A 25,143-nucleotide genomic window follows, 5' to 3' on the forward strand; every position below is an offset into this window, starting at 1 on the left:
ATAAACGAATCCTTTTACTAACTGAGAGAACTACAGGCGGAATCCGGTCTATTTGTTTAGCCTAAGTTATGTGTGGGTTTTCCCCATCCAAAACTTCAGTGGTGACCAACTCAGGTGCTCTTACGAAGCAGTGTGTGCATTCACGAGAGAGAGAGAGAGAGAGAGAGAGAGAGAGAAAGCAGCGTTGGCATTGCAAACATACTGCTCGTGTGCAACGAAGAGTGCACTTGCACAAAGAGCACGAATTGATCACCACTACAGTACTTAACTATCCCCCATAATCCACCTTTAATTTAAACAGGATAGTAAGATCTATTTCTTCAAACACTTCAGAAAATAAAGACTTATTATTTCCTGCCAACATTTTTTTTAACTTTGTTTTGATAGAAACTTTTAAGTACCGCATTTTTAATTTAATAGAATTTAAAATATTTTTTACCTTTTGACGTTTTCTTTCAGAGCTGATGATTTCAATGACCCGATTCATCTGGAACGAATTTCAACGTTGAATACATTCACAGTACAAGATCTAGGTGCAATTCGTAACGACAGCCTCAGTTCAGATTATACATCAGAGTTTTATAGAATCAACGAATGGTATAGTATAAAAGTATTTTATGTTTTCACACAGCTCCTATACTTCTATTACAATCGTAATCGCTTTTTTTTTGTTATCTTGATTTTTGTTATTCTCCATCACCTCCCCACCCTTCCAGTCATTGGTGTAATAATCATCAGTAGCACAATGGCTCCAATACACAATATTTTAGATTCTAATGCTCAACAACAGTTTGTGTAAATAGCCTAACGTGTTATTTGTTGAATTGTTAATGTTACTTTTATTTTATAGTATTTTTATTTTTTGTGTTCCTATTGTAGCCTACCTACGTTATTTTTTCCTTCATAAAATTATCAATTGATACAATCGGATTGTCTTGACAACTAGGATAAGAAACTTTCATCTTTCATTTACAGTAGAACCCCGATTATTCGTCACCCTATTAACCGATTGTTGGATTATCCGTCTGTCATTCTCTTTTTTCTTGCAAAAAAATATTGAGTACTGCACAATACATTAGTACGTATTTTTTTTATAGAGAGTGATATTACAAGCCTTTGCCCTTACACATTATGATCTACTGTTCGAGTGACCTGTTTAATTTCTCTGCAAAACGTCTTCCAGAAGTGCCAAAAGAATACATGTTGTGCTAAGTATCGAAGAGAAGTGCATATAATTGAGTGGTTTTGGAAAAGAGGAACTGTGGTTCATCTGACATCGGAATACGAGATTGGAGTTACAACTGTGCGGGATTTAATAAAAAACAAGGATAAAGTGTATAAATTACTTAAATCTATAACATGAGATCTATACTTTTCCTATATTTCCACAGAAATCCATCATAGGAAGTTTCCTTGACCCCTGGAAACCTCGTCATTGATATTCATTCATTCATTCATTCAATCATTGATAATTTTCTGTCAGTGCAAACCCAGCATTCTCCAGTCTTTCCTATTTTCTGCCTTCTTCTTAGTCTCCGCATATGATCCATTTATCTTAATGCCGTCTATTATTTGATATCTTCTTCTACCCCGAAATCTTCTCCCATTCACCATTTCTTCCAGTGAATCCTTCAGTAGGCAGTTTCTTCCCAGTCAATGGCCCAGCCAATTCCTTTTTTCTCTTCCTGATCAGCTTGAGCATTCTTCTTTCTTCACCCACGCTTTCCAACAGAGCTATTATACGTAAAACTTCTGATCCACTACCTAATGTGTTAACAGACATGACCACGGAGAAAATTACGAAACTGCATTATGCAACACTTAATTTATGAAAGTTTTCTATGGTACGGATTATCCGATTTTTTCGATTAACCGTTCAGCCCACCCCCTTCATTACCACAGGTTCTACTGTAATTTAAATTTCCCGGTAATTGCACATAGGCTAAATGTAGTTATGCTTTTTATGAGGATTTTGTGTGCACGACATATTACCACATGATTTACTTTTTCTTGTGGCATGCTGTTCTGCAGGTAGGGTTTCAATCTTTAAAGAGCACTGAAATATCTTTCTATTTTTCAAGGGGAACTTGGGACATTCAGAATGAACTATGCAACCGTTCCACATTCCTGAACATTAGTCTGAAATATAAAGAATATGTTAAGTTTCCAGAGTTAACTCACATGAATTGAGAAAATTCTTCAAGTAGTATACTAACTGAAATGGAAATCGAACCATATTAAGACACTAGAAAATTATATAGTTATTTACTGAGGTATTTAAACACACGTCCCACGCCATGGCATCATGGTCTAAGGCATCCTGCTAGGACTCGTGTTGCAGAATGCACGCTGGTTCGAGTCCTCATGGGGGAAGAAATTTTCTCGTGAAATTTCGGCCAGTGTCTGGGACTGGTGCCCACCCAGTATCGCGATGCACTTGAGGAGCTGCAGTAGGTTGCGAAAGCCAGTTATACTGGCTGGACGCATCATCGTGCTAACCACACGATACCTCATTCTAGTTGGATGATCATTCACCTCTGCTTCGACATGTGAACATGAGGCCAGCTGGTCAGTCTGGGCCCTTCAAGGGCTATGGCGCCGCAGATTGTTATTTAAGCAAATGTACCTGACCTGTAACCTTCTAAGACATTAACGACTTCATTAGCACTTGAAAGGTTGAATTTTGTTTCGAACACATTGAGCTCCACACTCATATCGTCCACGTTAATTTCAGGGTCGAGTATTGCTTCATGATGTCTATTTCATTTCCCTTTACAAATAACGCCTTCTCCAAGTTATCCATTCTTCCGAGTATTTTGTGATGGAATCTTTTATTGATATTAAAAGCTTAAGGGCTATAACAGAAAACATAATCCAGCCTGTAATAAGTTCCAGCATAATCTGGAGTTCTTCTGGAGAATTTTTTTTATGGTTTCTTAAAAATAGTTTCGAAGGTGTCTTCATTTTTTCAGTCACTTATATAATTTCAAATAGTTTTCAAGTTATCCAGAACTCGAATGTTACATAAATGTTTCTTTAATATATATCTTCATTATACACTTTTGTCACTAATTATTTGATAAAGTTGTTATACAGGGTGAACAAAAAATATGGGAACACTGAGTGAGAGCACATCACACCAAAACAAGAAAAAAAAGTCACATAAACATTATTTCAATATAAAGACACATAGCCATATTTCAATTCTAACAGATTGCATTTACAATGACACAGTACAAATTGTTTTCAGTTTACAATTTTATTCACAGAAAATGTTCAAAACATCCTCCACTTACTTCTGTGCACTCATAGACACGTCCACACCTGTGGAGTAACGGTTAGCGCGTCTGGCCGCGAAACCAGATGGCCTGGGTTCGATTCCCGGTCGGGACAAGTTAGGCCTACCTGGTTAAGGTTTTTTCCGGAATTTTCCCTCAACCCAATATGAACAAATGTTGGGTAACTTTCGGTGCTGGACCTCGGACTCATTTCACCAGCATTATCACCTTCACCTCATTCAGATGCTAAATGAGCTGTTGATAAAGCGTCATAAAATAACCTAATAATAACCTACTTATGGACACGTCAGATCATTGGCCAAGGGCGATTTCGAGGTATAATACGTGCATGAACTATATCTGTATTTTGAATGTCTGTTACATAAACTAGGGCTTTTAGGCTTCCCCAAAGATAAAAGTCCAAATGATTGAGGTCAGGCGAACATGCAGGTCATGGAATTGGTCCTCCTATCCATCTCAAATGGACTGTAAACAAGTTTCCTTGGCAACACATGGCCAATCAGTTACAATGTACATCAGTTGGTAGACTTATATCAATAAGTTGTTTGTCTGCAGAAATTAATCATTTATACTTTAACAAATTTAAATTGTTTGGTTGCACCTCGAAACATTTTGAATGTCATCTTTGGAATAACTCGTAAACTAAGCACTTCCGGACATGTGTTTATATAACTAGTTTTGGTGTAAGGAACTCGCATTCAAAGTTTGTACCCTTATTTTTTATTCATCTTGTATAAACAACTTTCCTGTGTTAATTGAAACTAAGGTAAATTACCATCATTGTTTAAATTATAACATAGACAAGTTGTTTATATAACAAATTTACCAAATATTTCCTTTAATATTGTTATTATGTTGATGTTTTGCAGGTACAAGCAATGGCTGCCTGACAATGTGGTGGGGAGGCATGACACAAAGACAACGTATCAAGTGGAGATTCGTTATGCCAACAATACTAATGAAACATTTACTTTTCATGGACCTCCAGGCAAGAAAATACACATTTAATGTATTGTAATTTCTTTGTTTTACTTCTTTTACTTAAATCGGACTTACTTGTCATGCTGGGCCACATTGAAGTGTTAAGTACTTTGTGTGTTGCATTTTGCATGTACTTAAATTTTTTGTAAACTTGAAGGAAACCCTTTAAACACATGATGTAATGAAAGTTTTGTGCGAAGAAATTGTGGCTTACTTGAACTTACTAGATCTTACAAACTCTCAATTTGTACACTAAAATTTTGTCCATTAACATCATGTGATGCTGAATGATCATTTTCAGCTTTCAAAAATATTCTTGTTTATAATAAACTATGACAACAGAGAACTTGAAAGTTGCTGCTTGTGTTTTGCAAGCAGAAAAAGTAAGGTAAGCAAATAAATGAAGTCTTCATATTGAGCCAGAAATAGCAAAAGCCATTGCCCTACAAACAATTAATAGAAAATATCCACAAAAGGACTGGTTGTACATTTACACTGATGGATCTCTCATGGATCAAAATGAAGGAGCTGGAGCAGGAGCTACTTGCCAATACTTTTCCCTTTATAAAAATGTTGATGGCGAAGTTGAAGCCATTTATACATCGCTTCAAAATGTATTTGTTTGGCTAAACCAGTGCAAAAACATAGTCATCCTGTCTGACTCCAAAGCTGCAATCCAGTCCATCAGCTCAACTACATCCCCTAAAATGGAAAAAGTAAAAGAAATTCATTGCATGGTAAAACAAATTCAAATGCTAAATAAAAAAGTGGTCTTCCAATGGATCCCGACCCACTGCGGACTGAACGGTAACGAGAAAGCAGATATGTTAGCAAAGAAAGGAACTTATATCAACTTAAAAACAAATTTCAAGATCCCATATGAATCAATAAAACGAGTCATAAAAAGAATAAGTTACAGCGAACAGGCAAAACATCAAAATTCAAAATGGAAAGAATCATTCAAAGATCCAAAACTAATTCCTGATCTACCTCGAAAATCTGCCGTGGCCATGTTTAGACTGATTACTGGTCATGATTGCCTCAGTAAACACCTCCATCGTATTGGAGTACTGAATTCACCTAAATGCTTACTGTGCACCAGAGATGAGGACATGGAGATGGAGCACTTGGCTAATTGTGAAACTCTTAGGACATTTGTGGACCTTCCATCAAAATATTGGGAAGCAAGAAGGATGATGACTTCATTGTTAAATCCAGAGCATTAGATACACACACACACATATTGAGCCTTAATAATAGGCCTGTTATTCACATTTTGTTTTTTAGAAAGATCGTAAACCCTGCAAAAAATGGATTTTACATATTTTTGCATATTTCTTGTTTTATTATGTATATTTCAGACTTGGTTTGTGCATATAAATCCTGGCTCTAGGTATAAGATTTCTTACTATTACACATAGTGCTTGCCAAGAAGCACATGAACTCTGCCATTCTGCTGGCATTCCCACTATAATAATGTGAAACTGTATTATGAGCAGTGAAATACAATAACTATACATTGAACTGTTTATTTTACCAGGTGCCGATGAATTTCCTGGCCCAGTCAAATGGACAAGACCATATTTTGATTGTGGCCGCTCAAATAAGTGGTTAGTTTCAGCTGTTGTACCTATATCAGATATATATCCTCGTCATACGGGCTTCAGACACGTTGAATATCCTACGTGAGTATTTAATATATTTCACTTACCTTCATATTATAAGATTCGAGTATTGTACAGTTCATTCCAGCATGTTTTAGTTCACATTTTCTCCTCCAATGCTATTTATTACACACTCAAAGTTTGTATTCTTATTTTTTATTCATCCTGTATAAACAACTTTCCTGTGTTAATTGAAACTAAGGTAAACTACCATCATACAGTAGAACCTCTATTATCCGTAGTAATGAAGGGGGTGGACTGAACAGTTAATCGAAGAAATCGGATAACCCGTACCATAAAATATTTTTATAAGTGCATACTAGAGTCTCATAATTTCCTACGTGGTGCTGTGTTTAACATGCTAGATAGTGGACCAGAAGTTCACTAATTTAATTCTGGTTGTCAATGATGGGTTTATAAGGACCAAGGAAATTCCTTGTGATGGTTTTTTGTGGAAGGATAGGTAAAGGTCTCCTGTTGTAGATCTACATAAGTTACGTTCTATACTTTATCCTTATTTGTCATTAAATCGCGCACAGTTGTAACGCTAAGCATGTATTCTGATGTGAAATCGGCCGTGGTTTCTCTTTTTCCAAACCTCTCAATTATTTGCATTTTTATTTCGATACTTAGTAAACACTTTTAACACCCATGGAAAATATCTTGCATAGAAGTTATAAAGTACTGGCATTCTAATGTAGGACAAGGACTGAAAGCTGCACAGGTTTGCTATATATTGTGAGGAAGTTCTTGGGACTATTTCTTTGAAAGCAGCCAGTGACTATTTTACAAGTTGGGAAACACCTTCAAGTAACTGTTCCTATTGCTGGCAATAGTACTATATAAGGGTAAAGGCTTGTAATAAAAAAACAGAGAAAATATGTACTAATATGAGGTATAATACTAAGTTTCTTACATGTTTCTTTTGGCAGTAAAAAAAGAAAGAAATAAAAAAGTGATAGAAAGACAGTCGGATAATCCGTCGATCGGTTAATAGGGTGACGGATAATCAGGGTTCTACTGTAGTTTAAATTAACATAGAAGCCAACTTTTTGATCTACTGTTTCGTTCATTTTATTGGCTGTCTAATGCATGCAAGACAAGTGACCATATTTTTTTTTTTATTTTTCCAATTAAAGAAGCATAGCCAACAGAAGAACTATTTCCATGCTAATGCATATATTTGGTGAACAAACTCTCAGAATTGCAACCTTACGTATAGTAGAATAGAAGGATTTATAGAAGCTAAATGTGGGAGAGAAGTGTATAAAAATCTGGAACAAGGAGCCGCTAAAATCGGGTTGCAGATTAATGCAAGTAAAACCAAACGGATGACACAAATAAGAAATAAACAGAATATATACAGCCCTCCTAATCTGACGATAAACATGTTTGAAGAAACTGAGAAGTTTAAATATCTTGGAACAGTAATGACAAGTAACAATAACGAATTAATTGAAGTACAGAGTCGAATCACTGCAGCCAATAAGGCCTATTTTGCATTAAGCGCAATATTGAAATCTGTGTGCACAAGGAAACAAAACTTAAAATATACAAAACAATTATTAGAAGTATTCTCTGTTATGCAAGCGAAACTTGGACATTATCTAAGGAGACAGAAGCTACACTAGGTATATTTGAACGCAAAATACTCAGAAGAATTTTTGGACCAGTGCAAGAAAATATGCAGTGGAGAATACGTTATAATAATGAGCAATATAAATTATATAGAAGTTTCGATATATGTACTTTCATCAAATTAAGGAGGCTTGAATGGGCTGGACATGTCTATCGGATAGAAGGGAACAGAATACCAAAGAAGATCTTAGAAGAGAAAATACGTGGTAAAAGACCAATTGGAAGATCCAGAAATAGATGGATAGCTGCGGTAACAATCGATTCTCAGGACTATCTCGGAACAACTGCCTGGAGGAGATTAGCACAGGACAGGGACAGTTGGAGGAAGAAAATTGAGGAGCTAAGGCTCGACTTTGGGCTGTGATGCCATCGTAGTAGTAGTAAATGTGGGAGAGACAAAATGGTATATAACAACCCAGACAAATAACATAGAAGGACGTCCAACTTAATATATACTTTCGAGATCTACTTTATGTTCTAATTCACCTCACAGTGGGACGACTTCAGACATCAATAAGAAACCATATAGATGTATACCCCACAATTTATATAATTTTTATATTTATTATTGCATTTTTTATTTACAAACTATATAAAGAAGTGTCTCATAACTATCCGATCTCACCCCCACTTGATGGTAACTGAAAATACCAGTTTAGTTTTGATAGGATCATCCTCTCTTAGATTTTACCCAAGACTGATGTCAGTGCTGTTGGTCGATATGAGCTTAGGAGGTTCTGTGATAGTATAATTGTGAGAGGATAGATTGTACCTTTCTTTTACATGGTCTGACTTCATTGATTTCAGTGGAATAGCTGACTTGATTGATTCTGTTCTTTGTTTCAGATACACTGCTATTGCTGTTCTGGAAATGGATTTTGATCGAATAGACATCAACCAATGCCCTAAAGGACAAGGAAATAGCGGTCCAAATTACTTCGCTGACACAGCCAGGTGTAAAAAGGAAACAACGGAGGTATTATTTACTTTTTCTTTATGCATACTTTTATGCATTTTCTAATTTTCACATACCTAAGAACAATAATTGAGTGCAAAGTAGCAGTTAATATGTCCTTCGTGCTACCCACCGACTACTAATAGTTTAAATAAATTGAATATTAATTGCTACTTTTTGCTGTATTTTACAGAATGTTTACTTCAACCTTCATTACTAGAGATGGCCGATATTTCACAAACTGATATTTTGTCACAGATAAACCTGTGACTGATGACGCGAAATATCTGTGACAAAATATCGCTATCGAAATCTGCTCCGTATTCAGTACTCTGTGACTGATATTTTCTCCTCTACATCGTAGGTTTGCGCGTGCGCATGATACAATAACAGCAATCGGGCGGTAGTTTCTCCGTCTTATTATAAATGATGTAGTTATTACACGATTTAAATAATAACACCATTGGTTACCAGTACTTATTATAATCTTGTGTAAAATCCTGTCTGAACAACTGTTTTGTTTTGTAATTATTTTCCAGTGTTTTTCCGAATACTTATGTTTCATTAATTTTTATTCTATGACTCAATATTATAATGTTAATGCACGACTTAAAATAATTTATCCATTATATTATATACAGTAAAAAGGATCAATTTGTAAAACGATTAGGATAATCATATAACCTCAATTTCTCCATACCCAACTACATTTAAAAATGATCAACTGGTTCAATATCTATAATATAACCTCTTGGTACATGAGGTTAACGTTTGACATATTACTGTTCAGTTAGGTAAGTATTTATTTGTTAATGGTACATGTACATAATTTCTTTGTTGGATTTTACCACATAAATCACTGATGAGTGGTGTGTATAGAGAAATCGTATTCATATTTCACTGCTCTTCAATATTTCCTGCTAATTTTTATCGGTGTAATTCATGCTACATATCGATATAAAATATTGGTGTGACAAAATCACCGATAAAAGTCACAGATATTTAATTGTCACAGTCACAGTTGTCACAGTTACTTGAAAATATCGTTTAAGCTCATCTCTACTCATTACCCATTTCTGACTTACACCACTTCTGCTCTGAACAGCTCAATTGTAGAAAACATTCTAGCTTTACAAGTAACATTTACAAATTTGTAAATTTGGAAGGAAGTGATGTTGGAAGATATAGCATGTAAAGATTCCTGTTTCCGAAGGGGGAAGATGGGTGAAATTTTCGTTTTCTTATAAAAAATGAATCAACAAACTCTTATTTATATGTTGAGCAAGTTCCAATGCTCTACAGTGCTCGAAAGCATATAAATTAAACAAAATATAAATAGCTGAAGTTAGCCTGGGTAGCGCTAGCTTTCTGTGCTCGAGGTTGCGGGTTCAATCCCAGCCCAGGTCGACGGCATGCTTATGTCAGTAGATTTACTGGCATGTAAAAGAACTCTTGCGGGACAAAATTCCAGCACACCGACGACACTGATATACCCTTGGAAGTTGCGAGTGTTGTTAAATGAACCATAATTTAAATTTAAATAGCTGAACTTCAATTCCATGCAAATTTTACAAACTTTTTTCTCACGCTTTTTTTTTTTCAGCACATCTAGTCAGATTCGAAGTATAAAGGCTCTTACTGTTTTGATGCTAGTAACATGAAATTCTTACTGCATGTTCTATACAGTATGGTTAACAAATTAGAGTATCATATTTTTATATGTTAATTACTTTTGAAATTAAAAAATAATTTGTATAACAATAGATACTAGAAAATTAAAAAAAGTAACTTTTGACAAAATAATAATTTTTTTTCCTCTGTTCTAGGGATATATTTCTAAAATTTGGATACTAAGTGCTTTTCTAGGTACATCAAAGATCTGTAATTTTTTTTTCTAGATCATATATTTAAAATTTGTACAAGGAGATAGATTTTGAAAATATGCCCCAATTTATTTTAGAAAAAGAGCATAACTCAGAAAATATCTGTGTGACATGCATGAAAATTTGTAGCATGTATATATATTATATGTGGAATATGTGTGCCAAAATTGAACCAACTAGCTCAAAAACTACAGAAGTAAGAAGTTTCACCCATCTCCTCCCTTAACATATATAGAAATTAAATTCTTTACACTACCAGATTACCAAACTCAGGAGCATGGTCTTTTAAAGTACTGACAGCAAATCTTCAACAACCGTCTTTTGAAGTACTAACAAAGTAACTGTTAATGAACTTATTTCGCAATCTCCCTTTACACTGTGCACATTTATATATCTACAGTAGAAGGTAAAGTTGAGAAATTAAAACTTGAATAGAAGATTATTAAAAGATTGAATATTGAACATTTCCGTGTGTAACGCAAATTATATGTATTGTGATTTTATAACCTTTGCGTATATTAACTTTGTAATCATCCATTAATGTTAGTGTTTTCTATGCTGTTCAGTGTGAACCTATTCACGGATGGGGATTTAGAAGAGGAGGATACCAGTGTCGCTGTCAGCCTGGGTTCCGTTTACCAACAATTGTGCGAAGACCTTATCTTGGAGAGATCATTGAAAGAGCAACGGCAGAGCAGTATTATAATGGCTTTGACTGTGACAAGATAGGCTGTAAGTTACTTCACTTTTAATGTGTGTTGTACACAAATGTTGCATGCCTATTGCAAATAATTTAGGAATCGAAATGACATGAAATATTTGACTGATTTAACTCACCATTGCAATCAAACTATAGTAAGCCCGTGATTTAATGAACTCTGATATATCTGATTTCTGATTTAAGAAATTTCATAATAGTTATTTATGGTACTTGTGAGGTAAGTGCATCTTTATTGCGCGAGTGGAAAGATTTAAACACGAGGCGTCAACCGAGTGCTTAAATTACATGAGCGCAATAAAGATCACGCTCACAAGTACCATATGTAATTTTATCCATGACCATAACGAAAAATTATGTTTTATAAAAGAAAATATGTTGACAATAATTCCTCATATAATCACATATCATGGCATGGATTTTAGAATTGATACGTGTACTAGGTAGGTCATGATGTAGGAGGCCATGATTAGTGAAGAATGATATCTAAGGGGTTGGATAAATAACAAATTATAATTAATTATATAATTTTAATATTTATTTTTTTTTTTCATTTTAAACGTGTATTTTTATCTTTTTGAAGTTTCAGGGATTATTTAGAAGTGTTCACGGGACTAATGTGATTAAAATAATTTCACATTTTACTTCTGTAAACTTAAGAGGAATATTAAAACATAATTAATCATTGTGTCTGTTTACCTCAGTTGACTAACGCGTGGTGTTATAAAATTATAAAATTCTATAAACCCAACTTCGCAGGTTCAAGACTCCTCGCTTCCCAAAAGGTAAATTATTACAAATTAAAAAAAAATACATATTAGATATGGATGTAATGCATAAATTACGACGTAGTAGATAGAAAAACGAGAAGGAGATTGAGTGTATGTATATTTAAGAAATGGTAATAAAGAAGTAGAGGTAGTGGCATCTAGTAATTAATATATTAACTTCTTAAGTAATAGTTGAATGGAAAAGTATACGTGTGTACCCGGGTACTAGGAAAATACTAATGAACTGTGAGATAAAGTTCAAACTGTGAGGTAAAGTCTTTATCTCACTAGTGAAATAAAGTAATGTTGAATAAAAGCAACCCCGGGCCATAAGCTTGAAATGGTGGAACCAAAAAGGTGTACTAATATGGCCGTCAAATTACCCATAGTTCATCTCTTTTTCCAGTGTGTTTATCAGCTGTTTTGTTCATTTTATTACGATAACAAATTATTTCATGTTGTGAATATTTCAAAAGTGTAGTCAAGTTAGCAGGTGTTATCTTTTATAAATAAGCTAATATTCTGCTCGGCTCAACTGTAGAATATGTCCGTTGATATGTCCCCCTATGCTTTAACATATGAAGAGTGCCAACATCCTTCTTGATAAGAGAAAGAATGTGGAAATGAAGTGTTCAGTCCATGTCACAACCATAAGACTTTTAATAAATATATAGTGAAGCATACATTGATATAATAATCTGCTAGTAGTCCTGTTACCTCCAGATCCATTCTAATCCATTTACGTATGACCAAAAACCGATAGTAGCAATTTAATATTTAGCAATTGGCAGTATTTCGCGGTGGATTATGGGGCGTAAAAGGTATAGTTTGACGTCATATCCGTCGCACCGATTTCAAGCATATTTGGCTTGAAGTACTCCCTCCTTTCTTTTTATCCTCTCAGAATAAAAGCCTACTTCACAAACGCAAAAGTATTTAGTAAAGGCATGTTTTTCGTTATGGTCATGGATAAAAATTACTTTAATATAAATTTCACTTTTTTCACTACATTAAGATGGATGGGATATGCCTGCTGCTTAAAATCGTGTACAAGTGTTCAAGTTATAAATGCAAACAGGAATAATGTAAATAAGCACACAACTTAGACTGATCTCTTGTTATACCAGATGAACTAACCAATCAATTGCAAGTACTTGATGATTATTTTGTGAATTTACATTTTTTTTCTATCATGTCTTTAGGCTTATTTCCACTAGATCCACAATGATCAGGTGTCCAATGCATTTGTTTAATTCTTTCACTGAAAAGGGATGTCTGTACTTGCTATTGACTGGATAGTAGCATCAGAATCCCTTAATATAACAACTTTGTTGAAGTGTTGTCTTACGAAATAATTGTTTTAAGTGCAATTCACCATCAAAGTAAGTAGCCTAGTGAGATATAAGATCGAAACAGTGCTTGCAACCTTCATTTCTATCTGATTTTGACCTTCTTTATGTTTTGAATTAAATTTATTTAATAGTATAGTGAGGATAACGTAAGAATAGTTCCTAAAAGGCTAATTTGACCATCTCTTCAGTATTGCCAACTAATACCAATTATCACCAAAGAGGGTAAAATCATAATGCCATGTACTGAAATAATAATAACAATAATATACTATTAACAATAACAATGTTTTGCTTATTTACCACATCTCATCTTCATGTTGGGAAGTGTTTTCAAAATAGTTCAATAATTTGTGAAAGAGTATATTTTTCCTCCTGGACCTCTCACACGTTACATTGGTAATTAATAGATTAATGTGCTCTAATATTAAACTGTATTTTGTCTGACAACATGAAATTCATTGCTTTGACTAAACAGTTTACGATTCACGAGACCTAACCTAAAAATGTATTTTGTTTGATCACGTAAAATGATAAGTACAAATTCCGAAACTAGAATACCACTTTGAAATGTGTATCTTACTTAGAATACATACTCGATTGCTGCTACCATGCTATTTCCTCTCTTGAACATTTTAATAAAAATCTGAACATTAAAAAATATATTCCTGTCCATTAGCCACGTACATATTTCTTTCGAAGTAGGCTTAGGTTTATAAGTTATTTAATTACACTTACCTGAATATAGTGTTGAATTGGAATCCCAACACAACTGAATTACACTGTGTATTGATATTAATATTAATATCGGTATTAGTAATTAGTTTGAAGGAGGTGGGATATGATGGTAGGGACTGGATTAATCTTGCTCAGGATAGAGACCGATGGCGGGCTTATGTGAGGACAGGAATGAACCTCTGGGTTCTCTAAAAGCCATAAGTATTAGTATTATTAATTAAATTGAAATTTCACAAGTGCTTAGTTATGTACTTCCATGTTATCGGATTTCTTTTACTCCAAACCAAAATTATTGTTTTGCCAACATAACAGAAAATAACTGCCAGTTGTATTTGTGTGTGTGTGTATCTAATGCTCTGGATTTAACAATGAAGTCATCATCCTTCTTGCTTCCCAATATTTTGATGGAAGGTCCACAAATGTCGTAAGAGTTTCACAATTAGCCAAGTGCTCCATCTCCATGTCCTCTTCTCTGGTGCACAGTAAGCATTTAGGTGAATTCAGTACTCCAATACGGGGGAACCTGTAACCCCTAGAGGGCGCATCCCTAGGTGGCGGATCGGGGAATGCCTCTCAGAAATGAGTGGTAGGAGAGAAATGAAATATCTCCCGCGGACCAACAGGTAATTATCTATATGCTAGCCTGTCATGGCATAGAGTTGCGTCCCACAGGAGGCAGAGGTGGGAACGGTCGGTGGACTCAAGTAAGCCCTCCTGGCTAGGTCCGAAGGACCCGCTGACCAAAGACAGGTGTGGTCCTCCTTTCATATAGGGGGTTGAGAAAGGACACTACAACCGCCAACTCTTAAAAACATGGTGTCCTTCAAGAAAATGTTGGGTGAGTTTTTTTCCGGGGTTTTCCCTCAACCCAATATGAGCAAATGCTGGGTAACTTCACCGGCATTATCACCTTCATCTCATTCAGAGGCTAAATAACCAAAGATGTTGATAAAGCGTCGTAAAATAACCTAATAAAATAAAAAAATAAATCAAGAAAATGGTTCAAATCAGCTCATTAAAATGTTGCATCCCAAAGTAAAATATTCCGGAGTAATAGTCCCCTGGTCGGATCTCCAGGTGGGGACTGCCTTGGGAGGGAAGAACGATGAAAACGTGAAGTTACTACAATGGAATTGTAGAGGTTTTAGTCAGGATAAGAAAACAGAACTTGCCAAAGTATTGTTCACCAGTTGTATTTGTCAAAGAAAATTCAACCTGAATCTAGAAAATCATTATAATCTACTAGCATATATAGTAATACGGGAAAAATGGTTAGATTTCGGCCTTAGGGTATTAAGGAAGCTGATCCGGACTATAGTAATGGTAGTGATAATGGTAGTAGTATCATCTTGCTTCATCAGGAGCATGTGACTCTGTTCCTTGCCAAAATTTTAACCTCATTCCATGTCTGTTGCATGTCTTTGCTTCCCCTATTATTGTCCTTCTCCAAGTTTGTTCAGATCTTCCTACTTTCTGTTCACCTTGTGGATTCCAATCCATTACCTGCTTCTAGATAAATGCATCTTCTTTTCTCAAAGTATGCCCTATCCTCTTCCACTTTCTCATTTTAATTTGTTTCCACCACGTGGAGACAGCCTACTTTACTTCCACGTTAAGTGTTTCATTTCTGTCATTACACCTTCTTGCATTAAGAAATTATTTCAGTGTGGTAAATTATATTTAATAAGAAAAATTGATCTCAAAACAATTGTGATTTAACTATTAGTCCATAAAATGAAAAGGTTGTAATGTTTTATTTCCAGGGATTCATAAGATGCCTGTGCAGTGGGAGAATGCGACTGAATATTTAAGGGAATATTATTTGGAGAAATTTTATGAATACCGTAACTTCTCAATAGGCGCACGTTCTCTCCAGACAAGCAAACTGAATATTGACCAGGCACTCAAGTTTATACTTGGTGTAAACTACAAAACTTGCAAAGAGTAAGTATCATTTAATAGCTCAACTTAACAGGAATTTCATTTTACTCAGCATCCAATAATATTATTACCCTCTTCCCACATGACGCAGTTGCACCAAGACAACATGAACAATTGAGGATCGTTTTTGCAAAACTTGCTAACTGCAAAATTTGCGAAATTGAGATTTTGGTGGATTCGTTAACATGAAGCAGGCCTCTACACGATGTTAAAGTTATCTTAGTAAAATTGAATTATTTCTCTTCATTATAGTGTGTCAAAGTGTGATGGTTGCATCTATAACCTATTTGTCTTCATTCGGTTTTTTTTTCTCTCCTGTAAAATTTAGTTTTTTCAGTTAGCAAGTTTTGCAAAAACGGTCCTCAATTCCTATCCCAAACCTTTCTGGCAATGTCGTATGTATCATACTATGTTTTGTCCAAGTGAACAATCTGGTATGCTGAAATTCTGAGTTCATTCAATCTCCCTGAATATTGGTGTCTTCATGCTACTGTTCTAACATTCTCCAAAATTTATTGCTTTTATCCAGAGCATGAAAACGAGGCCCAGATTTCAGCAACAGTATGTTTTTTTTTATAGTGAAAATCACGTATCCCTTGAAGTTTAGTATTTTGTTCACTGTTGGTGAAATTCCTTGTTTATAAAAAACTAGTGGCTTGTGCAGCAAATGCTGCAAACTAAGTTCATTAGACGTTCAAATAAACATTTTTCAGATTTATTTTCAATGAAGAATACCAGACATTCTGAAAGTTATTTGCTTCCGTAATAATGAAAGATTCTCTCTCTCGAGCCAATACTGAAGAGAACCACGCATATAAATATCTACACCACACCACCATTAAATATATGAAAGAGACCCAACCCCACTTGATTAATGACTAAAAATATTTTATTTTTAATAATATTATCTTACGTAAGTTTTATAGCTTTCAGTAACATATACTATATACCGTATTTGCTCGCATAATTTGCTCCCCCGCGTATTTTGCGCACACATTTTACGTACATATTTTTTTCAGTGTAGTAGGGATTTTCCTTCCCTACAGTCCATCGTAGGTCATTCACCAGCAACTGAAGTACCTGCTTCAGAAAGAAACCCCAAAGTCCCGCTACTTTAACAATGCTTGTCCTTGGTAGAGACAAGTTACCGATATAGAAAATTAGCCCTACCGTAAATACTTACCTATACATATACTAATTGAGATAAACTCAGAACAGGACCTCTTATTTGAAAAATCCGCATATTTTACGCACCCCAATTTTTCAGTGGCCAAAGTTAATTAAAAAGTGCGCAAATTACGCGAGCAAATACGGTATACTATATAGCCGCCACTCAGTAAAATATAGAACTCAAAATCTAATTTAAGTTATTCTCTACATCTACTTATATAACCCCAAAACGTTTCACTTTCATATCATCAATATAGCATTAATATGTATAATTAATGAAAAATAGTCACATCACGGCGTTAACTACAATAATATTTCATTTCTAATGGTAATAATGTCATCAAACCACCTCAAGGTTTGTAGTTTTTAATATCCAATACACAGCTGTACCCAGAAAATTACACATCACAGAATCGAACCTATAAATTATTTTTAGTAAGTTAAGTTTTTAATAACCAATTTAATTTGAGCTCTAAATATGTCAGCATTCTTGTAGATCATGGTCTTCGTGTAATATTGTTTACTGTAGTGTGTCTTTTGTTTTATTCTGAAATGCAACACAGCCGACTTGATGCTCGCTTCGCTTCTCCTGAATGCAATTAGCTAGTTCTCGAAACTGACGACAGATGGATTTTGGAAAATAGGAAAATTATGTAGGAAAATTGACATTTCACTGAAAACTACTATTTTTCCGAAAAACTTTGGGTTCCAAGCTTCAAAATGAGGGACAATTTATTAAAATATGTTCAGCCGTTTTCCCGTAATTTCCATTATGAGTTCAAATTATATATATATATATATATATATATATATATATATATATATATATATATATAGATATACACTACTTTCTGAACGAAGTCGCATATGAAATTATCAATTTTTTTGGAATTGGAACATTTTGTTACAATGTTTTTTTAGAAGTTTCAGGACCATAGTGCATACTTTTACTCACTTTATATTCCTACAGCACTTGAAGTTTCAATGATGGGTTTCTTACCTAACACTGGATGTTTGTAATGAAAAACGCTGCAAATTATTCTCTGCGATTGTTTAATCAGTGTTCCAATGAATGGTTTGTTATTAATCACGTTGTCACTGTCACTAGCAGGTATTGTTGTAAGTTTACGATAGCAATGTATAACATTTCCCATGCATTCACTTTATCACAGGCTCCAAATTTTAAATACAGTATAGACAATAAATATTAAAAGAATGAACCTTAAATCTTCATAACTTAACCACAGTCTATGAAACTTATTACCACTCACAGTGCAAATCTAGTATAAACTGAAATATTATAATTCATATTGGAGGAGAACAATTTGCTCCAGTGCCAGAATCGAACCCGGGTCCTTGGTTCTATGTACCAAGTGCTCTAACCACTGAGCTACACCGAAGTTCAATCCACAGCACCGGATTGAATCCCCCTCCTCTAGTGTTTTTCCTTTGTGGCCTTACTCCATATTCGACATGTATGTTGACATGTTATATTAAGTCAACTGCCATTATACAAGGAGCGCACTCAATTGGTTTTTAGAATTGTCCAAATTTATAAATACTCTTTAATGAAATTCTATCATAAAAATAGAATGAAATTTGTAGCTCAGCCACATGCTCATAATACAAGACGAAATGAAATTCTTAAATTAGTTGAACCTAAATGTTTCACATCTGCTGCTTTACTACTCAGTACAAATTATGGTCCACGTCTATATAATTCGATAATAAAATTTCATCCAGAATTGACTACTTTAAGCAATGAAATTTTCAGATCCAGAATTAAAAAAATTATATGACAGACTTCCTTGTATATATATTATGTACCATGTATTGTAAAACAAGTTTATTTCTATCCTAAGTGTATTTTTCTATTTTATCTTGGTTACTATATCAACATGACCTGCACTAATTATACTACTAATAATAATTTAATATTAATCCATCAATCTAAACATCGTCTCTTTTTTCTTAAGTATTTTGTCTACAAAGTATGTGTATCTATGTAACGGAACTGTCCCCGAACACGAGCTTTGCTCTTTCGGGGTATTTTAATGTAACATTTTTATGTATATGTTATTATTAAATAAATAAATAAATAAAAATAAATAAAATTGAGTGACTTGGTGGCCAGGATTTCAAAGTATATACACTGTTGGGCGAAGAATCAACGTAAAGATTAATTTTTTGGTCTTACAGAATTTATCTGTCATGGTAACAACTGATATCAGAGGAGAAAAATTTGCTCTGGTGCCAGGGATCAAACCCGGATATCTCAGACCTAGTTAGAAAACTATTCAGCAAACCTTCAACATCAGTGCACATTCTTACAATCCAGCATTAATGTGGCGATATTTATGGAAAGAAAAGAATTTATAAACATACATTGGTGATGTTTATGTTGCAGTTATCATCCTGAGGATTTGGTTTTGCATGGTGATATTGCATATGGAGCTGAAGAACAGTTCGCTAATGAAGCCAAAATGGCAGTCAGACTTGCTAATTTTATTAGCGCATTTCTGCAGGTGAGTAGAACTACAAAAATTGAGAGCATTTTGCATGAGAGAGTTGCGAGTTGACTGGTTTGTATTATTAGTTGAAAATCTATCAGAAAAAGCAAGATTAGTCCAGTTGCAATATGTTTATCAGGAATTGTATTTATGGGAATGCACTGACTGTCATGAAAGACTCCTGAATGGAGTCCCAACATTGATTGCTCTCTTTAAAACAGTTTCTTTCTGCATATATTATAATATATGTAATCACAATTACATCATTTGAAGAATATCAGTGACCACAGGGATCCTGAAATTACAGAAAACTATTTACAAAGTGATTTAAAAAAAAAAAAAAACTTTTTTAAACAAATAACATAGAATTAAATAATATGGATTTGCGCAGATGATGTGAACATGAAGATTTTTTTATTCGCAATAAACTGAGACCAGAAATGACTATGCATATCAATATGTATGTCAATAACAATATGTAAAGTCGATATTATGCATTCTGATGTTATTTGTGTATAATTGACCAATGGCATTCTTTCATGAGCAGCCCTACAAGCCAGCCAACATGAACACAGGTTAACCAACTTCAAAATTTATGACACACAGGATAGTTGAGAATTCAGTTCACGTGGTAATCTGGTCACATATATACATAGTGATTCTACTAAATTTATGAGCTAGTTAGACATGATGCATGAAGAAAAAATTAGGTCATGGCCTCCTTACTACAAAATATACGACGACAAAATAGCTTTATGATAACGGAAAGAATCTATAGCTTGTCCAAGTCAAGTCTGCGAGTGGGGATATCGGGATGGAATGTAGAGGCAAAACACAGTTGCCACATAGGTCACTTGACGCTCAGATTTCAACGTGTGCACATCGTTTAAAATACACTACGGAGCGCACGCATTTGTTGTCCTTGTCTTCAGATAAAGGCAACAGTTACGCTGCCTCCCCCCTCATGCAACTTTCTCTCCTACGCCCACGCTTGCCAATCAGAACGCCAAACCTCACTGTCAAGCAGAAGTAGAAGTACAGTCTATTTCAAAGCGTCTTAAATTGTTACCGCTCTATTAACTGAAGCACAGTAGGAAAACTTTGCTGTCATATGAGACTGTACTGGTGTCCTCTCGTTACCGCCTCCAACTTCCCCTCTCGGCTCGCAGACTTAACTTGGTCGAGCTGTATAAGGCTGTGATCTGAAATGAGAATGGCAAAGTTAAAACTTTAACAACATTCACGTTACTGTTCCTGGGCTCCAGTAAGCTTCTCGTTAATAATGCTCACATTTTTTTCATTCTCGTTCTTGTTTTCGTTTTAGTTTCCAATTTATTGTGGATCAGGCATTGTTGTTGTTGTTGTTGTTATTATTATTATTATTATTATTATTATTATTATTATTATTATTATTATTATTATTATTATTATTATTATAAATTAGAAGCACATAATATTTAGGTACAGTGAAACCTGTTCAAATCGGAACCTGAATAATCCGGAATCCTGTCTATTTCAGAACAATTTATTGGTCCCGGCGAAATTTGTATGTATTATGTGTAATTTTTCCTGAATAAAACGGAAACTGTCCAACGCGGAAACGGAAACTGTCTGCTACTGTTCAAAATGGAAACAATATTTTGGACACACTATATTTTGAAACAGCGTGTAATTTCAAGGAATATACGAAATATGTAGGTCACTGAGATAAAAACAAGTTTTCTTTGCAAAATTCTAGAGGGTACGAGGGTGTGTTGGCCTGTTGGTCATAAATTTTATTACCCTGTTGACTAGGCAGACGAGTCCCTTCAAAGATTTTCAATGCCTCTCACCCGTATACTGTCGTAGCTAAACAGAGCGCAAGTGTAGTGATTTCCAGGTAAAAAAAAAGTTGCATAAAATGTGATATTAACATTAAGTGATGAAGTAAAAGTTATCGAGATAAAGGAAAATTAGAAACAAAGTCTATGTGAAATAATATTGAAGTACAGTTGTGGAAAACTCAGGTGTGACACTTTAAAAAGTAAAGATCATAATGAGTGAGTGGCTTGTGGCCAATATTGGTGACACAGAAGGAACCAGAAAGCAACTGTTTATGTGAAAATAAATGAACTGTTGTGGGAGTGGGATCTTCATGACCTTTCAGAGAACAAGCCAATTTCTGGATCTGTTCTGCAAAGCAAACTATTGAACTGGGAAAGAAATTAAATAAACCAGAATTCAAGGCTTCTAATAGATGGCTCCTAGTCTAATTAATTAATAATGTGCAGTGATATGCAGTACAGTATTAGAGTATAGTGTTAGATATTAAATAGAATGAGATTAGTAAACTTTAGTAATGTTTAATGACTAATGAGTGAGTTACGATAATATTTATACAGAAAATGAGATTTTAATCAAGATGATTCACCAACGTAATGAGCGACAGAAAGCTGATTTAATGTGATGAGTGTTAAATGGATATTTTGTACTTCTTGCAGTTTGGGACTTGCCATTTTGTTTTTCATGTATATGAATGACAAAATATTCCATTTTAATGTCACACCTGAATAATACGGAAACCTGTCCACAATGGAAAAAAAATTAGGACCATGTCACTTACGTCTTGAACAGGTTTCACTGTACTATAGTTTCATAGAAGTTTTTGTTTTTTAATATAATTAATTAAAATTACTCAAGGGACATGATATTCTTGCCATACTCAAGTATATCTAGGTTCAGTTTCCAGCAGAAAAGTAATATATCTGCATTCCTTGTGTTTGTGGGGTATTCTGCTGCTAATGACAATTTTATGCAGATTTATAATTATCTGTTGAGTATGAAGAAATCCTAACTTCAAATTTTAAATATTACACTTGTAAAGTAACATTTCTGTGTTAATCATCATACAATTTTAGAACAGAGTTGTAATAAGGAACATTCTTTTTTCGTGAGCAGTGAAACATTGAATAATACATTTCGATTACTGTTTCAGATCTCAGACCCAAAAGAAGTTTACTCTGGCAAACGTGTGGCCGATAGGCCATTGTCAGAAGACCAGATGATAGGAGAAACTCTTGCACTTGTAATGGGAGACACAAAAATTTGGTCTGCGGGAACTTATTGGGAACGCAACAAATTCACCAACAGAACGTTCTTTGCTCCGTTTGCTTACAAGAAGCAGCTTAATACCAGAAAGTTTAAAGTAGAAGATCTTGCAAGATTAAATGAAACACGTAAGTTACAACATTTATTTAAAATACGTGTGTGTACATATATGTTAAGGTGTCTGATAAAAAAAAATTCTTGCTTGTGTGCCTGCAAATAGAATCCTGTCATGCACGGATGGAAATTTTAGGTGACTTGTGATTCTGTCACATAATGTATGTTTTTCCATATTATTTAATTTCAATAAACAGGAGACAACTCATTTGTGAGTAGGGTTGCCAACCCTACCATATTTGCTCCTAATTTTTGACAATCTCCCGGCTCTTGTATTTTTCTTCTTTTCGAGCATTTTTCTCCTTTATTTTTGCAATGTAATAATCATTATTCTAAACATTTGATTTTACCGTGAATGATGACTGTTTATATGATTAATTTTGTTGTTCAATAGATGCATTGAAATGTGCCATCTTATCGGAAGGTAATGCTGCCGGATATGGGTTTAGTGCTCACTTGTTTAAAGTCAAGCAATATTAATATTATAATTTTGTAAAAACTGGCTAGTTTTGTCCTATGTTTACCAAGTTGCACTACTCATACAAAGAGGATGTTTTATCTCATGAACAATAATTCGAAACAGGAATACAACACACCTGATCAAATCAGAGCTGTAAACTATAATTGACTTCAACTATTACAAGAGACAAAATCTGTCTCAAAATACTCTTAATTTAAGTCTAGTAATAAAGTTTCTTTTTAGTAAGTGAACTGAATAATTTGCCAATTTTCTATTTGAAATTTTGTTGATTTCTTAATCTCCTATATTTTCTTTAAAAAAAAGTTGGCAATTCCATTTTTGAGCTCTCAGCCTTTGTTTCTTTTAGTTTTCCAGATTATATTAGAGTGTATTTGTCCGACTTTTAATCTTTCATGGAGAGACAAAATACACGTACAGTAGTGGCAAAAAAAAACGGGCCTACCCTTGTAGCTGATTTCAGAGCCTTGTTCACCCAGAGCACGACAGACTGGTAACTAAGACTTTCGTGGTTCGAATCCTGCCTGGAAAGAAAACTTTTTTTGTTCCTTATTCAAATTTATTCCCAATACTTTTCAATTGCAGTGATATTTTACTACTTAATTAAATTATTATTTCCAGAACATGAATTTTACCAGCAATCGAAAAGTATTAGGAATCAAAAAAAGCTTCCTTCCCAGGCAGGATTCGAACCACGAAAGTCTTAGTTACCAGTCTATCGTGCTCTGGAGTGAACAAGGCTCTGAAATCAGCTACAAGGGTCAGTCCGGTTTTTTTTGCCACTACTGTACATACACACACATACTACTACTACGATGGCATCACAGCCCAAAGTCGAGCCTTAGCCTCCTCAATTTTCTTCCTCCAACTGTCCCTGTCCTGTGCTAATCTCCTCCAGGCAGTTGTTCCGAGATAGTCCTGACAATCGATCGTTACCGCATCTATCCATCTATTTTTGGGTCTTCCAATTGGTCTTTTACCATGTATTTTCCCTTCTAAGATCTTCTTTGGTATTCTGTTCCCTTCCATCCGATAGACATGTCCGGCCCATTCAAGCCTCCTTAATTTGATGAAAGTAACAATATCAAAACTTTTATATAATTTATATAGCTCGTTATTATAACGTATTCTCCACTGCATATTTTCTTGCACCGGTCCAAAAATTCTTCTGAGTATTTTGCGTTCAAATATACCTAGTTTAGCTTCTGTCTCCTTAGATAATGTCCAAGTTTCGCTTGCATAACAGAGGATACTTCTAATAATTGTTTTGTATATTTTAAGTTTTGTTTCCTTGTGCACACAGTTAGATTTCAGTATTGCGCTTAATGCAAAATAGGCCTTATTGGCTGCAGTGATTCGACTCTGTACTTCAATTAATTCGTTATTGTTACTTGTCATTACTGTTCCAAGATATTTAAACTTCTCAGTTTCTTCAAACATGTTTATCGTCAGATTAAGAGGGTTGTATATATTCTGTTTATTTCTTACTTGTGTCATCCGTTTGGTTTTACTTGCATTAATCTGCAACCCGATTTTAGCGGCTCCTTGTTCCAGGTCTTTATACACTTCTTCTATTGCTGTCAACGACCATCCCATAACATCCAAGTCATTGCGTATCCTACTATTTGAACACTTTTGTAAAATAAAGTGCTGTTAGTATCTATACCTGTCTGTGTTATCACCCAATGTAAAGCAAGATTGAAGAGCATTGGTGCTAGAGCATCCCCTTGTTTCACCCCATTATCAATATTAAATTGTTCTGTTGAACCACCATATATCTTCACTTGAGCCATACACACACATGGTGATGTACAAAGTTCGACCAGCTCTTAATGACCCTAAATCTGA

The 25,143-nt window shown here is 34.6% G+C and overlaps 1 protein-coding gene across 1 annotated transcript in view; it reads left to right on the forward strand.

Annotated features, from left to right (window-relative positions):
• Positions 1 to 25,143, forward strand: part of LOC138712569 (uncharacterized) — a 44,844-nt gene that overhangs the window by 1,070 nt on the left and 18,631 nt on the right. Inside the window, exons 2-9 of the mRNA XM_069844499.1 lie at positions 460 to 597; positions 4,169 to 4,287; positions 5,821 to 5,965; positions 8,429 to 8,558; positions 10,987 to 11,152; positions 15,759 to 15,939; positions 19,514 to 19,631; positions 22,591 to 22,831. Coding sequence (XP_069700600.1) covers positions 460 to 597; positions 4,169 to 4,287; positions 5,821 to 5,965; positions 8,429 to 8,558; positions 10,987 to 11,152; positions 15,759 to 15,939; positions 19,514 to 19,631; positions 22,591 to 22,831 — 1,238 coding nt within the window. The remainder of the gene's footprint in view (positions 1 to 459; positions 598 to 4,168; positions 4,288 to 5,820; positions 5,966 to 8,428; positions 8,559 to 10,986; positions 11,153 to 15,758; positions 15,940 to 19,513; positions 19,632 to 22,590; positions 22,832 to 25,143) is intronic.

This window comes from Periplaneta americana, chromosome 13 (genome assembly GCF_040183065.1).
Source record: "Periplaneta americana isolate PAMFEO1 chromosome 13, P.americana_PAMFEO1_priV1, whole genome shotgun sequence".
Classification (NCBI taxonomy): Eukaryota; Metazoa; Arthropoda; class Insecta; order Blattodea; family Blattidae; genus Periplaneta; species Periplaneta americana.